The following is a 14,483-nucleotide window of genomic DNA, read 5'->3' on the forward strand; positions in this document are numbered from 1 at the left end:
TTTTGAAAGGAAATTATTTCATCTGTACACTAAAACTTCTTTTGGTATAAATGATTGTCATTTATTTTGCTAAAATACTTTTTAAACAGTATATATATTATCCTACTTTTGTACACTTTTGCACTTCTCCCTCTTAACATGCATATGAAAAAAATTTAATAATTTTTCCAATTTTTTGGCAGCACTACATCATTGTGGTATCTTACTCGCCCGTGCATCAAAACTGTGACCTCAAAACTGCAGCCAAAGTAGACCACCGGACAACAAAGAAATTTAATTTTTTGAAGAATCAAGGTTTTGTTTCATTAGCCAATAATTAAAGAATTATCAAGCTCATTAATGGTAGCACATAAAAAGAAAAATATAATAGGACTATGTGAAAGAGGAATAATGAGATCTTCTTACTTATAAGAGACAATGTAATCAAAACCAAAAGAGGTAATACCAAATATTCTGCTAACATCTTTAAAATGATAAAAAAGGCATTGATGTGAATCTTAGGTAGGCAAGAAAAAAAACAGTATTATAATTATTAGGAGGTATGACTATATATAACCTTAACAGTCAATTTTATAAATAACAAAAAAATTTGTTAGCAAGACTAATAACCATCAACAGGAAATAAATGTCACAAAATTGAGGAGAAGGGTGTCCAATATCTTGGCTTTCTTTTAATCTTTGAAGTTTCTAGCTATATATCATATCAAAAGTGAAATTGGTTATGTCTCTTAAATATCTTCTAATTTATAGAACTGCCTGTTTCCCTTCAACCCCCTTCCCCACTTAAAGTCTTAATAAACTACTGAACAATCTAAGTGTTTTATCCTGTCCTTTACTCATTTGAAGATTTTTCTGTTGCTCCCTCTTCTTAAACCAGTTCATAGAAATAAACAGCTGACTTCAGTTACCTTAACCATAAACGGTGTTTCTGTAACTTTACTACTAACTTTTACATTTTTAAAACTTCCTTCTCTTAACATAGATGTTAAAATAAAACCATGGGTTCTAAAATCTGCACAACTATAAGGCCTTACAACTGATTTTTCTTTCTTACAATACACGTGCCTGATGTGAGCTTCAACTAGCGTGACATACCCAGAGTATAGCTAGCTAATCTGAATAAATACATTGCCAATTATGTGACTAGATAAAGAACGAGACTGTATGTATGCCCCACTCCCAGCTACTGTAGTAGAGATTATAGTTGATTCAGACAATTTATCTTTTGCGCCACTTGTTTTTCTCTTCCCGAGCTTTAATTTTCTGGTGATACAGTTTTAAATGTACCAAAACAAACTGAATTTTTGAATTTTTTCATCAATTCCAATAGAAGTAGTACTCAGGTTTTTTCTATCTTCTTATGATCTCACTGTGTGCCTAAAGAGAAATCTGTGATCATAGGAAGTACAAGAACGTTAAGTCCAACCACAAGAGTAGTTACTGATAGACTCAGTACAGCATGTAACATTATAAGTTTAGAGACGCAAACTGTATTATTTTCTATTTAAACATGCTACTTCCATCATCTTCATGTAAATAAATAAACATTTGTTAAGATGTCTAACAATTTCTTTTGAGTTTTTTTCATGTGAGAACAGACATATACTCAAATAAACTACAGCATAGTCTATACATTGCTTTATCTTCCTCTATTCACTTAAAAATATGTATGATATTTTCCCAAAGGATACACAGAAATATTCTTCATTCCATTAATATACAAATGGATTGTACTAGTTAGTACAAAATGTACCATATTTTATTTAACTTCTTTCTAGGTGCTAGACACCTGAGTTATTTTGATATCTCTCAGTAAAGTACTTGATCTCATTGACTGGTTTTATTTTCTGCATAATATACATTACATTGCATGTTTATTGTCACCTTTCCCATAAGAAAATAAGTTTCTGTTTTTATAGGTGGCCTAGAACTACTGACATATCAAAAGTGACAAATTAGATAAATTAATGAATACACAGTTAAGAACAAAAAACAAGAATTTAAAAAATTTACCCCTTTAAAAAATACTAATATATCCCAAAATTTAACCATAAACTTAAAGGAAGGTACTCCAGCTAACTCATGGAGGGCTACTTATTCAACAAAGGGACAGAGAAACACAACAAAGAAGAGTATAACAAAGTACCCACCTTTCCCTTTAGTGCATGGGGAAGCACACAACACTACTACTGTCATGGAAACACGTATCTCATCAAATACATCCCAAGTACGTGAGTAAATCACAAAAATTACTACAATATTGATAAAGAGTGAAATGAGATTCCCAGGTAGCTCAGTGGTGAAGAATCCACCTGTGAATGTAGGAGATGAGGGTTCAATCCATGGGCGGGGAAGATTCCCTGAAGAAGAAAACGGCAACCCACTCCAGCCTTCTTGCCTGGGAAATAATCCCACGGCCAGAGGAGCCTAGTGGACTACAGTTCAGGGTATCTTAAAGAGCAGCACACAACTTAGTGACTAAAGAACAACAAAATCAAACAAGGCCTTGTAACACAAGAAGCCATTTATAGATCATACTGTTCTGTGCTGTGCACAGTCATGTCCAACTCTTTTCAATCCCTTGGACTTTAACCTCCAGACGCCTCTGTCCATAGTGACTCCTCAGGAATAGGTAGCTGCGCCCCGCTCCAGAAGATCTTCCCAACCCAGAAACTGAACCCACGTCTTCTGCATTTCATGTGGATTCTTTACCGTCTGAGCCACCAGGGAAGCCTGGATACTGGAGTAGGTAGCCTAGCCTCTCTCCAGGGGATCTTCCAAACCCAGGAATAGAACGGCTCTCCTGCATTGCAGGCACATTCTTTTAACAGCTGATCTACTAGGGAAGCCTAGAGATCACACCACTGCCTCATTTATGATGATCTGTTCTCAATCTAAGAATGTGCCAGCGATAAGACACTGTAATAAGCTCAGAAGTTAAAATGATCTCTGCAAATTTTCATGCATGTAATCTGGCATTCAGTAAATGATTCAAAACAAACGGAAATAATTAAGTAAAGATAACGGAGAGAAAAATTAAGCAGAAACAAAAGCAACATAAATTTCAGATATCAGAAGTAGCAAACACTGACTTTGACATAATGAGTACTTAATATGTTCAAGAAAATAAATGATGGATAACTTCAGCCCAAATGATGGGTAACTTCAGCCTACAATCAGTAACCATGTGAAAATCCATCAGAAATTTTAAGGAAAAAAGGGAATAATAAAAATTAAGAACTTAATGGTGATTTAACTACAGATCTGATACAGAAAATGAGAAGATTAATGATCTGAAAAATAAATCAGAAGAAAATATAGATAAAGGGAGAGGACAAAAAGGTAGAAAATACAGAGAAAAACAGAAAAGGCAATGAAATTCATACAATGTAAACACGAGGTGCTTAAAGAATGAAAGACAACTGAATAAAAGTAGTTTTAGAAGAAGTGATCTCCAAGTATAACATAAAAGGACAACAAAGTACAGATTCAAGAAATACAAAAATTCACAAAAATGATAATTTTCACCTACGTGAAAATGATAATTTTCACCTACGTGAAAATGATAAAGCATTAGATGATCATGGTACCAGAATCGCAGGAAACAAAGAAAAATTTTAAGTAATCAGCAAAAAAAAAAAAAAGAAGAAGAAGAAGAAAGAAAGAAAAAAAACAACAACTAAAAACCAAGGTAAAAGTGCACATAACCTTTTAAGAATCAACAATGTAATCACAAGACCTGAAGAAAAAATAAAGGCTGACAACAATGGAACATAAATTTCAAAGTAGGAAAGAAAATAAATTCTATACTCATTGAAAACATTCATCAAAAAAAAAAAAGATTCATCACTGAAAATCAGGCACACAAACATACAAAATCCCATCTCGTACTATTATTCATACTTCTTTAAGAACTGGTTTAATGAACTTTCTAAATTAAAATGTTAACATAAATATAGGAAAATCTAAAGTCTTCATAACTTATCACAGTATGCCCAAAAACAAAAGACATATTTCTAATTAAAACATGGATCATTAACCAAGACTGATGATATGATGGTCTAAAAGCAAACTAAAAAAATTCCAACTGAAATAAATAATAAAGGTGTAAACAACAAACTTAAGATGGCGATCAATATAGAAAGTATAATCTGAAAACCCACTACTGTCTACATTAGTCAACATATTATATAACTATAGGTCAAAGAAATCAACAAATCACAAATGAAATTAGAAAATATTCTGAAATAACAAGTGAATAACATTGTAAACTTCTAGAAAAACAAAAAAATAATTCACATGGTTTTTCAAACTAGAAATCAATCATATATGTATGTTAAAAATTAATAAAAGATAACATTGACTAAATTAAATCCAAAGTAAGGAATAAGAAAAGAACAGTAATTAACAAAACATAAAGTAATCATATAATAAATGCATATAAAAGTTATTACATTTGAAAGACGTTGCCAAGACTGATTAGTAAAAAACAGCAGGTGTTCACCACAGATCTTGACAGCTTGTAAGGAAATATTATGGGCCAATTTAAGCCAATAGTCTTCAGACGAAACAGAAAAAATTTTCTTGCCCAAAATACAGCTGAATCAAAATAAAAATCTAGAACTCTTCCCAAAAGTAATCACAAATACTTTTCAAAAGTATCCATAACCAAATCTTTTAACCATGAAAAATCCAGTCCCAAGTGACTTAGCCATTAAAATTTTTCAAATATTAAGAAACATAATAACGCTCTTTAATACAAACTCTTCAGAGAATAAAAAAATATGCTAAAATTTCCAAAGAACAGTGACTAATTAACCTTCAATTTAATTAACTCTGACATTAATCTTTAAAAAAAGACTCAAATGGGAAGTTTAATAAGTTCAGTGATTGCTGGGGCTTAAAACTTCCCCCTTCACCAAAAACTGCAATGCAACTAAGGTAAATTTAACATCTAGAAGTGTCAAACAGTCATAATACTATGGTTTTGTGGAAGACACCAAAATGCACAATGCTCAAGATACCTTACATAAAATAGTCTAAGTAGAGTTGGTCATGAGTATACTCAGGTCCTGTGGTAAGAAACCTGCAGATTTGTTGGGTCAACCATAGACAGACTATAACTAAAATCACTTCCCCTACTTCAAAGAGTTAAGGGGGAAAAAAAGGAATAATAATAATAATAAAAGCTATAAAGTAAACAAACACTTAGATTGGCAGATTTATCAGAAACAGATAATAGAAGGCTGTCTTTCCTTAACATATATATTATAAAATAGAAGTTATAGATTAGAAGGTTATCTAACCTTTAGGGTTTATCAATTCTAATTCAGAAAATATGGAAACTTAGAGTATGCTTTTAAGGGGTAAGGTAATATGTATAGGGTACAGAAATCCGATGTCAGTTTTTTAAAGATCCCCATAATGGCTACTATAAGCAGGGTCTGGGAACATGACACTTAAAATGATCTCAAACTATCTTACTATGTTCATTTATAATATGCATAAAAAAAGATGTAAGCAGTTTTCCTTGTTTGGTATAAATTTGCACAGTACATACTCAACCCATTATTTTACATTTGCACTAGAAACAAAAGCTCAGACCTCACAAATGTTCACAATATATCCAGTGTTTTCCCTCCTAGAAAAGCTGTTAACTTTACACTGAAACTCACATCTGAAATCAAATCTAAAATGTTTTACTATATATACTATGTAGTAGTAGTGTGCTAGCAACTTTCTGCTTTCAGATCACAGACTGTAAATTTATATGATAGTATAGTTATTAACTGAGCAACCTAACAAAATATGTCACATACAAAATATTATAAAGTTAAAGTGAAACAATTTTTAAAGCCTGTAGAGAAGAAATGATACTAACATTAAGGGTGACTATACTTTGTATTGGAGAAGGCAATGGCACCCCACTCCATTACTCTTGCCTGGAAAATCCCATGGATGGAGGAGCCTGGTGGGCTGCTGTCTATGGGGTCGTACAGAGTTGGACACAACTGAAGCGACACAGCAGCGGCATACTTTGTGTTGGGCTTCCCCAGTGGCTCAGTGGTAAAGAATCTGCCTGCAATGAATAGAGCTGGGATCGACCCTTGGATGGAGAAAATCCCCTGGAGAAGGAAATGGCCATGCATTCCAAAATTCTGCCTGGAGAACCCCATGGACAGGGGAGCCTGGCAGGTGACAGTTCATGGAATCACAAACAGTTGGACACAACTGAGTAACTAAAACTTCCATTTTTTCCATACTTTGTGTTACTAAGTACGATGTTTCAAAGACACTTCAGTATTACAGAAAACCAGAAGCAATTATTCTAAGACAAAAACTTATTTCAAATATTAAAAAATATTCTAGAAAAATATACATATTAACATCAGGATAATAGAACACGTCTTAAGTCATTTCAAATTATGCAGATGACTGAAGTTTAGAGGCAAATCACATTAAATGACAGTTTGCAGTGAAAGCAAAAGAGTGTTCTGGAAATTTTTAAAATCACAGTGAGTTGAAAGTTGTTACAAAACCTGGAAACATATTGAATACAACCTTTAATTCCTTCATGCTTCTTGTTTGGTTTTATCACTAAGCAAAATTTCAAACACATTTAATGAGTATATGAATTAAATATATTCAGGAGCATATATCCCAAACTGAATTAAATTAACTGCTATTTATTTCATTTAAAGAAGAAAGCGTAAAACACAAAATTGTTTTATATAACTCATGTCACTTAAAACATAGATTGAGGATTTTATTTTTGTTTTTGATAAATTAAAACACTTACCTGGGTTTCATACAAGTGGGCAATATGAAACTGAACTACAAAGGATCATGGAAAAGGATTAATTATAATACAACTGAATTTACAATAATGAATGAAAACAGGTATTATAAAATTTGAAATATTAAAAGTTAAAAAAATAGATTGCAACTTAGAAGAGTAACTTTTGTTTTTAATGTACAAAAAATCATGAGGGTGCTAAGAAAATATAATCGTCATTAAATAAAAAATTAATTTATTTTTAATTCTATGAAAATATCAAAATATACAAAGACCATCAATAGTTAATAAGTATACTAAAATTAAATCAGCAATAGTAAGTAGATATAACTTTTGCAAAAAAAAACCTTTAAAAATATACATATCCTAAAACATATTAAAAAATGTTCACCTTAAAACATAGTAAAGTTATTATTTAATAGACACTTTTTTAACATACTCGTTTTCTTCCTTTATAGTTTTCTTCCCTATATTTAAACCTTTTTTTTTTAAGATTAGCATAGTATTAGCAGAGAAAAACATACAATAAATTCCTTTTTTTTGTATCTTCAGATTTAGGTTGAGTTTTTATTTAAAGAAGGAAAAAAAAGCCTTACCACCTAAAAAGCAAAATTATACAGTATGTATGTCTGAAAAAATTTTATGATAGACCACATCTGCTTTTTTTTGTTTTAAGCTCTTTCTGATGCTCTGTTTGCAATTACCAGAACATAATGGATTCAATGAAAATCAAAAGTATCAACAAAACAAAATTAGAATTACAGCTAAATTCCAATAATTTGAATATTAAAAGGTTTGTCAATAACAAAATCTTTCTTGTTATGCTATATGTAGAAGAAACTTTCATAATTTTAGAGAATATAAATATGGATTACTTTCAAGAAAAAGCTTACAGCAATCATGAAATTCTCATTAAGTAACAAAATGTTTCTTTTGTTCTTCCCTCTCTTCTCACCCCAACTTTCTATCACTTTCAGTAAACAGCAGGGAGATTATATTCCCTTTAGGAAGCATTAAAAAAAAAAAACACCAATTCTTAAGTTCAGCACTTAAAAATTCTGATTCAGTGAGACTCGGGTATGAAGGCCTGGAAAACTGTCTCTTTAATAAATTCCCTTGCTTTCAAAAACTTCTCGATATCCAGATTATTCAATACACATAATTTCCTATATAGAACTGAAAAATTATCTTAAAATATTCTAATTAACTCTGAAATCAAATAACTTATGGATACAAAGTTGCTGATCTATGTTAGTGGTTACATGTTATTATAAGCTAACAAAACATCCATAGGAGAGAATGAAAATATGTTTAGAGAAAAAATACTATCACAATAACAAAACAACCAAATACAACTTATAAAATTTTAGAAGCTTCACATACAAAAATAATCTCTTTATATAACAGGTTAAGTAATTTTCTTTGTCCTCATTGTCATTTTCCAACATAAGGTCAAATTCAGTTAATAAAAATTTCATCCCACTCCATTATTTAAGGGAATGTAAAATAGGTAAAAATAAGGAGAAAGGTAACCTATATGCCATTTTCCTCATCTTTGTATCTATCTAAAAAGATAACAAAAAAGAAAAGATCATCCAACTGGCACAGTAAACCCTTATGAACAGCCTACCAATTGAGTCTCAGGTCCTATGTATCTGGCCTCATAATCCCATGAGGTGCTAGTGTCATATCTCATAAAGGGAAAAATCTCTCACTTCATTCTTAAACATAATTTGGAAAAGGAGTATAAATACTTAACTAGGAAAATACATGACATGAAAATTTTCTAATACATATACTAAAACAATGATAACACTGCCAAAAGCCTTAAAATTTAAACTTTATTACAAGAATTATTTTCAGAATGTTAAGAATAAATACTATCCTGAAGGATAATAATCTAATGAAAGTTTTGTATCACCTAATTGTTCTCAAAAATATTGACTGGAACATGCATCTTTCCAGTTTGAAAACAAAATGAATTAATGTTAAAAAAATTATAAATCTGTACTTTATTCATAAACAAAAACACAATTGCCAGTTTGTTTTTTCCTTAAAGCTTTTCTTTCTTTGAATGCTTTGATCATCCTAATTTCATAAGCACAGGCTAAAAGAGTCAAAGAATAATAATGGCCTGTGGAATACATAAAGTCTCAAAGAAATTAAAAGAAAAAAGAAATAACTTACAGGTTAAAAACAGACACGACAAGATAATAATGCTTTATTATACGGAGCATTTAAATAATATCAGTCATTATAGTGAGCATGAAGTAAATACTCATTCTATGTTACTGTTCTGTGAGTATTTTTATTCTGAGTATGAAAACAGAACAGTGACTATTTTAATACTCACAGAACATTTTTATACTTATCAAAAATTATGCTGATCAACTATGTTAAATTGTCTGAATCAGGTTTGTGCTCTCCCATTCTTGTTTTCAATAACCAAAACAAACAAAGGATATTTGAAAAGGTATTCAAATTCATAATATGAATGTCTCATGGATATGCTACTCCTCAAAAAGACAAAAAAACTAATATACTTACTTTCAACACTGGATAAAGTACAGGGATTAGAGTCAATCAAAGCTAACTGAAAATGCTGTAAGAAAAAGTAAAGACATTAGTGAACTAAATTTAGAAATGCATAAAGTCAACATTTATATTTAGACTTTATCATTGTGACATGTGGCATGAAATCATGTTATTTATATAACTGAACTATAATAGCTAACAAAAAACAACTATTCCTCACAATCTATTGTGGAAATGAAGTGTTTTCAAGTTGTTTCTATGGGAAGCTTTTCTGGGGGAAAAACTGTCTTTACCAATGTGTCTTACATCTATGTTTATTATAAAAAAGAAAGAAATTTCAGTATAGAGGAATGATAAAAAGTCAGTTACAGAAATATTTAAGTGAGATTTGTTTCAGGTCAGTGTATTAAAAAACTATGAAATCCATTGGTATCTTTTAAAACATCAATGGTTACCTTAAAATGAACTGTGGACTTTTGAAATGAAAAAATACTATCAGAAATCTCTTAAAGTATAAGTCATATAGGTTTTTATTCATTCTTCATTATCACTGTATTTCAAGACATTAGAAAGCTATAATCCACACTGAAATTAATCTGGAAAATATAGTTGTCCGTTATAAAGGTACGTAAATAGTGTAAAGCATATAGGATCATTCATGAAACATTAAAATACTCTACTTCTTATTAAATAAGGCTATGTACAGTGCAAATAAATATATATCTAGAGAATCATGTTAGATGTATACTAATATGTGTAAAGCAGAACAGGTACATATAAGAAACATTACTTAAAAGTTAATTACTAACTAGTATTAATATAATAGTAAATGTAAAACACTTTAATACTTTATATGTCAAATACATATATACAACTCATGTATTTGTCTACAGAGTTTTGACTTAAAATATAAATAACATTAAAACATGAAAATACTAGCTGTGATTAAAACACTGAGTAACTAATATCTGTATTAATTATCAATATAAATGTCAGGGTTATACTAACTACTTAAGATACCACAGGCAACTGAATTTTTTTAAGTTAAATGAGAAAGAAGAGACTCCTACCAACCATTCTACAAATTATTCTCAGAAATACACAATTTTCAGAACCTTCATTAATTTTTCAATAATCAACTGTAGTAAGATTAAATAACCAAAGAATAAACTATTTTAAAAGTCAACATAAAATGCCTTTCCTTTATATAATTTGTAAATCTAAAATTGTGATAGCCATACTAAAATTTTAAACACCAAGATGGACATGTAATCTAAGAAATATCTTGTTTGTGAAAAGCATTCTTCATCAGGAAGTTTTAGGACCACATTTCTTCAGAGTATCAAGGTAGAATCATCCAAAGGACATAGCTAAGCTTCTTCAGCAAGCTATAATTAACAACCAAATGGTCTGTTACCTGATACTGTGTCAAAAGACTGGTTATAAAAAGGATCATTTGGAAGAACACTGTAGGTGGTACAAGCAGCCTGTTATGCTCATACATCTTTAATAGCACAACTTTTTCAACATGGTAGTTCTGAAATAGTTACATGGAAAAGAATGAAGGCAGACTGTTATCTTACAGGTAAACATGAAGTACTAAAACTATAAAGCTCTGAGAAGTGTGAAAATGGTGCTGGTGGATCCCAAAGGCACAGGCAACAATAAAAACAGACTGCTGCTAAGTCGCTTCAGTCATGTCCGACTCTGTGCGACCCCAAGATGACAGCCCACCACACTCCCCCGTTCCTGGGATTCTCTAGGAAAGAACACTGCAGTGGGCTGCCATTTCCTTCTCTAATGCATGAAAGTGAAAACTGAAAGTGAAGTCACTCAGTCATGCCCAACTCTTTGTGACCTCATGGACTGCAGCCCACCAGGCTCCTCCATCCATTGGATTTTCCAGGCAAGAGTACTGGAGTGGGGTGCCATTGCCTTCTCCGAAAAACAGACTAAGATTCTTAAAAATTAAAAACTTTTGTATATCAAAGAAAACTATTACTGGGAGAAAACATCTGAAATCATAGCTTTTATAATGGATTAATACCCAGATTACAGAAAGATACCAACTCAACAATAAAAATCAAAGAATGCAATTCAAACCTGGGCAAAGGACTTTGGTGTACACTTCTTAAAAGAAGGCAAATGATCAATTTGCAGAAGGCAAGGTCCAAATTAAAAAAAATAAAGATAAGATCAATTCATTTCCATTAGGATGGTTATTATCTTTATAAATAATGGAAAAGAGGCTTCAGCAAGATGTAGAGAGATTCTATGACCCCAGTGCACTGCTGATGAGAATGTAAAATGTGCACTCAGTGTGAAAACTACAAAAATCCTCACAAAGTTAAATATACAATACAGAAATCAGACTCCTAATTACATTTTTAAAAGAACTGAAAAAGGAGAGTCAAACACTTTTACGTCAACAGTCACAGTAACATTATTCACAATTTTCCAAAAAATGGAAAAACTGAAAAGTTCATCAACAGATGAATGGATGAAAGCCCTGTAACACACATGAAATAGAACATTATTTGCCATAAAAAAGAAATTCTATACATTCAAGAACACAAATGAACCCTAGCAACATTAAGCTTACCTAAAAGAACTAAGACATAATACTGTCTGATTCCACTTACATCAGGTAACCAAAACTGTCAAGTTCATACAGTTAGAAAGTAGACTAGAAGAGAATCAGAAGCTGAGGGGAAAGGAAATTATTTAACATGTATAGAAGTTTCTATAAAGGGCATTAATAATTGTGGGAAATGAATACTGATGATGGTTATACAACACTGTAAACATAATTAGTGTCACTAAATTGTACATTTGAAATGAAGTTGATGGCTTCCTGGGTAAAGCACCTGTGTGCCAATGTAGGAGATGCAGGTTCTATCTCTGGAAAACTGCACATGCCATGAAGCAACTAAACTCATGCATCACAACTAGAGCCTTTGCTCTATAGCCCAAGAACTGCAGCTACTGAAGCTTGTGTGCTCTACAGCCTGAGCTCCACAAGACAAGCTGCCACAGTGAAAATCTCATGCAACAACACAGAGGCCACTGCTCAATGCAACTAGAGAAAAGCCTATGTAGCAACAAAGACCCAGCACAGCCAGAAGTATATTAATAAAACAATATAGTTCAATGTATTTTTAAACACATAAAATATTTAAGCACAATAAAATAATTTAAAAACAATACTGCAGAAAATTTAGGCCAGCATTAGACCATTTTTAAAACTTATTTAAAACATATGCTGAAATGTATTAATTTATTAAGATGCATGTGGCCCTTATACAGTAAATGCATTATTCCTTCTATGCTCAGTTGCTCAACTGTGTCTGACTCTTTGAGACCCCATGGACTATAGCCTGCCAAGCTCATCAGTCTGTGGGACTCTCCAGGCAGGAACACTGGAGTGGTCTTTCATTTCCTTCTCTATATTTCTTCTATAAACATAGTCAAAAGTGTACAAAACAATGCAGAGTATACAACACTACAAAAAAAAAAACCAAAAAACAGTTTTGACCTTAATCAATACCCAACCTTGGTTGTGGTAAGATATAGTTACGTAAGATACAATCTCTCAGTAAAATCATTTGATGGGTATATGTCAGCTCTCTGTACCATTTTTCAAATTCAAATGTTTTTATGGTAGATGCTTTACAATGTTTAGTTTTATGAGTGTAGCAAAGTGACTCAGTTATACCTATACACACATCCATTCTTTTTTAGATTCCTTTTTACATATGTCATTACAAAGTACTGAGCACAGTTTCCTTGTTAACTATCCTTGTTAATTACCTATTTTATATATCAGTTCAGTTCAGTCATTCAGTTGTGTCCAGCTCTTTGCAACCCCATGGACTGCAGCATGCCAGGCCTACCTGTCCATCACCAACTACTGGAGTTTACTCAAACTCATGTCTATTGAGTCAGTGATGCCATCCAACTATCTCATCCTCTGTCGTTCCCTTCTCCTCCTGCCTTCAATCTTTCCCAGCATCAGGGTCTTTTCAAACAGTCAGTTCTTCGCATCCGGTGGCCAAAGTATTGCTACTTCACCTTCAACATCAGTCCTTACAACGAACACCCAGGGCTGATTTCTTTTAGAATGGACTGGTTGGATCTCCTTGCTGTCCAAGGGACTCTCAAGAGTCTTCTCCAACACCACAGTTCAAAAGCATCAATTCTTCGGCGCTCAGCCTTCTTCACAGTCCAACTCTCACATCCATACGTGGCTACTGGAAAAACCGTAGCTTTGACTAGACAGACCTTAGTTGGCAAAGTAATCTCTGTGCTTTTTAATATGCTATCTAGGTTGGTCATAACTTTCCTTCCAAGGAGTAAGCGTCTTTTAATTTCATGGCTGCAATCACCATCTGCAGTGATTTTGGAGCCCCCAAAAATAAAGTCTGACACTGTTTCCACTGTTTCCCCATCTTTTTCCCGTGAAGTGATGGGACCGGATGCCATGATCTTCATTTTCTGAATGTTGAGCTTTAAACCAACTTTTTCACTCTCCTCTTTCACTTTCATCAAGAGGCTTTTTAGCTCTTCTTCACTTTCTGCCATAAGGGTGGTGTCATCTGCATATCTGAGGTTACTGATATTTCTCCCGGCAATCTTCATTCCAGCTTGTGCTTCATGTAGCACATTTTATATACAGTAGCATGTAAATGTCAACCCCAACCTCCAAAAGTAAATTCCCATCCCTTGCCTGAAACCATAGTTTTGTCATCTACTTCTGTGACTCTACTTGTTTGTTTTTCAATTGCATGATTATTTACTATGTTCTGAAATTTTTAAGTTAATAATAAAATCCAAAACAGGAAAACATTTCTTACTTAGGAATAACCAATATTTAAACTTTGAACGCTGCTTTCATTTTCATCCATTCTACAGAACTAAATACATATCCTTAGTGTCCTACCAGAGGCAAGTCAAATCTATTTTAAAAAATATATTTTATTAAAAAAAATATATTTAGTAACTGCTTTCCTCTAACAGAAAGACAAGTATAACAGTTCCACTACATACCATAGTACATTTTTAAGTCTAATTGATCTTGAAAACATACTAACAGTAATCTGAGATAACAGTCATCTAAAGTAAATTGCCCTTAAAAGAAATACATTTCCAAGAT

General features: G+C 32.2%; 1 protein-coding gene across 6 annotated transcripts in view; it reads right to left on the reverse strand.

Moving 5' to 3' along the window:
* The window catches only part of LOC138431429 (lysine-specific demethylase 6A-like), a 168,922-nt gene that overhangs the window by 72,793 nt on the left and 81,646 nt on the right, over positions 1-14,483 (reverse strand). For all 6 annotated transcript variants that reach the window (XM_069573578.1, XM_069573579.1, XM_069573575.1 and 3 more), the window contains exons 7-8: positions 9,344-9,398; positions 6,800-6,834 (exon numbers count right to left, since the gene is read on the reverse strand). In XM_069573578.1, coding sequence (XP_069429679.1) covers positions 6,800-6,834; positions 9,344-9,398 — 90 coding nt within the window. The remainder of the gene's footprint in view (positions 1-6,799; positions 6,835-9,343; positions 9,399-14,483) is intronic.

The sequence above is a fragment of the Ovis canadensis genome, chromosome Y (assembly GCF_042477335.2).
Source record: "Ovis canadensis isolate MfBH-ARS-UI-01 breed Bighorn chromosome Y, ARS-UI_OviCan_v2, whole genome shotgun sequence".
NCBI lineage: Eukaryota > Metazoa > Chordata > Mammalia > Artiodactyla > Bovidae > Ovis > Ovis canadensis.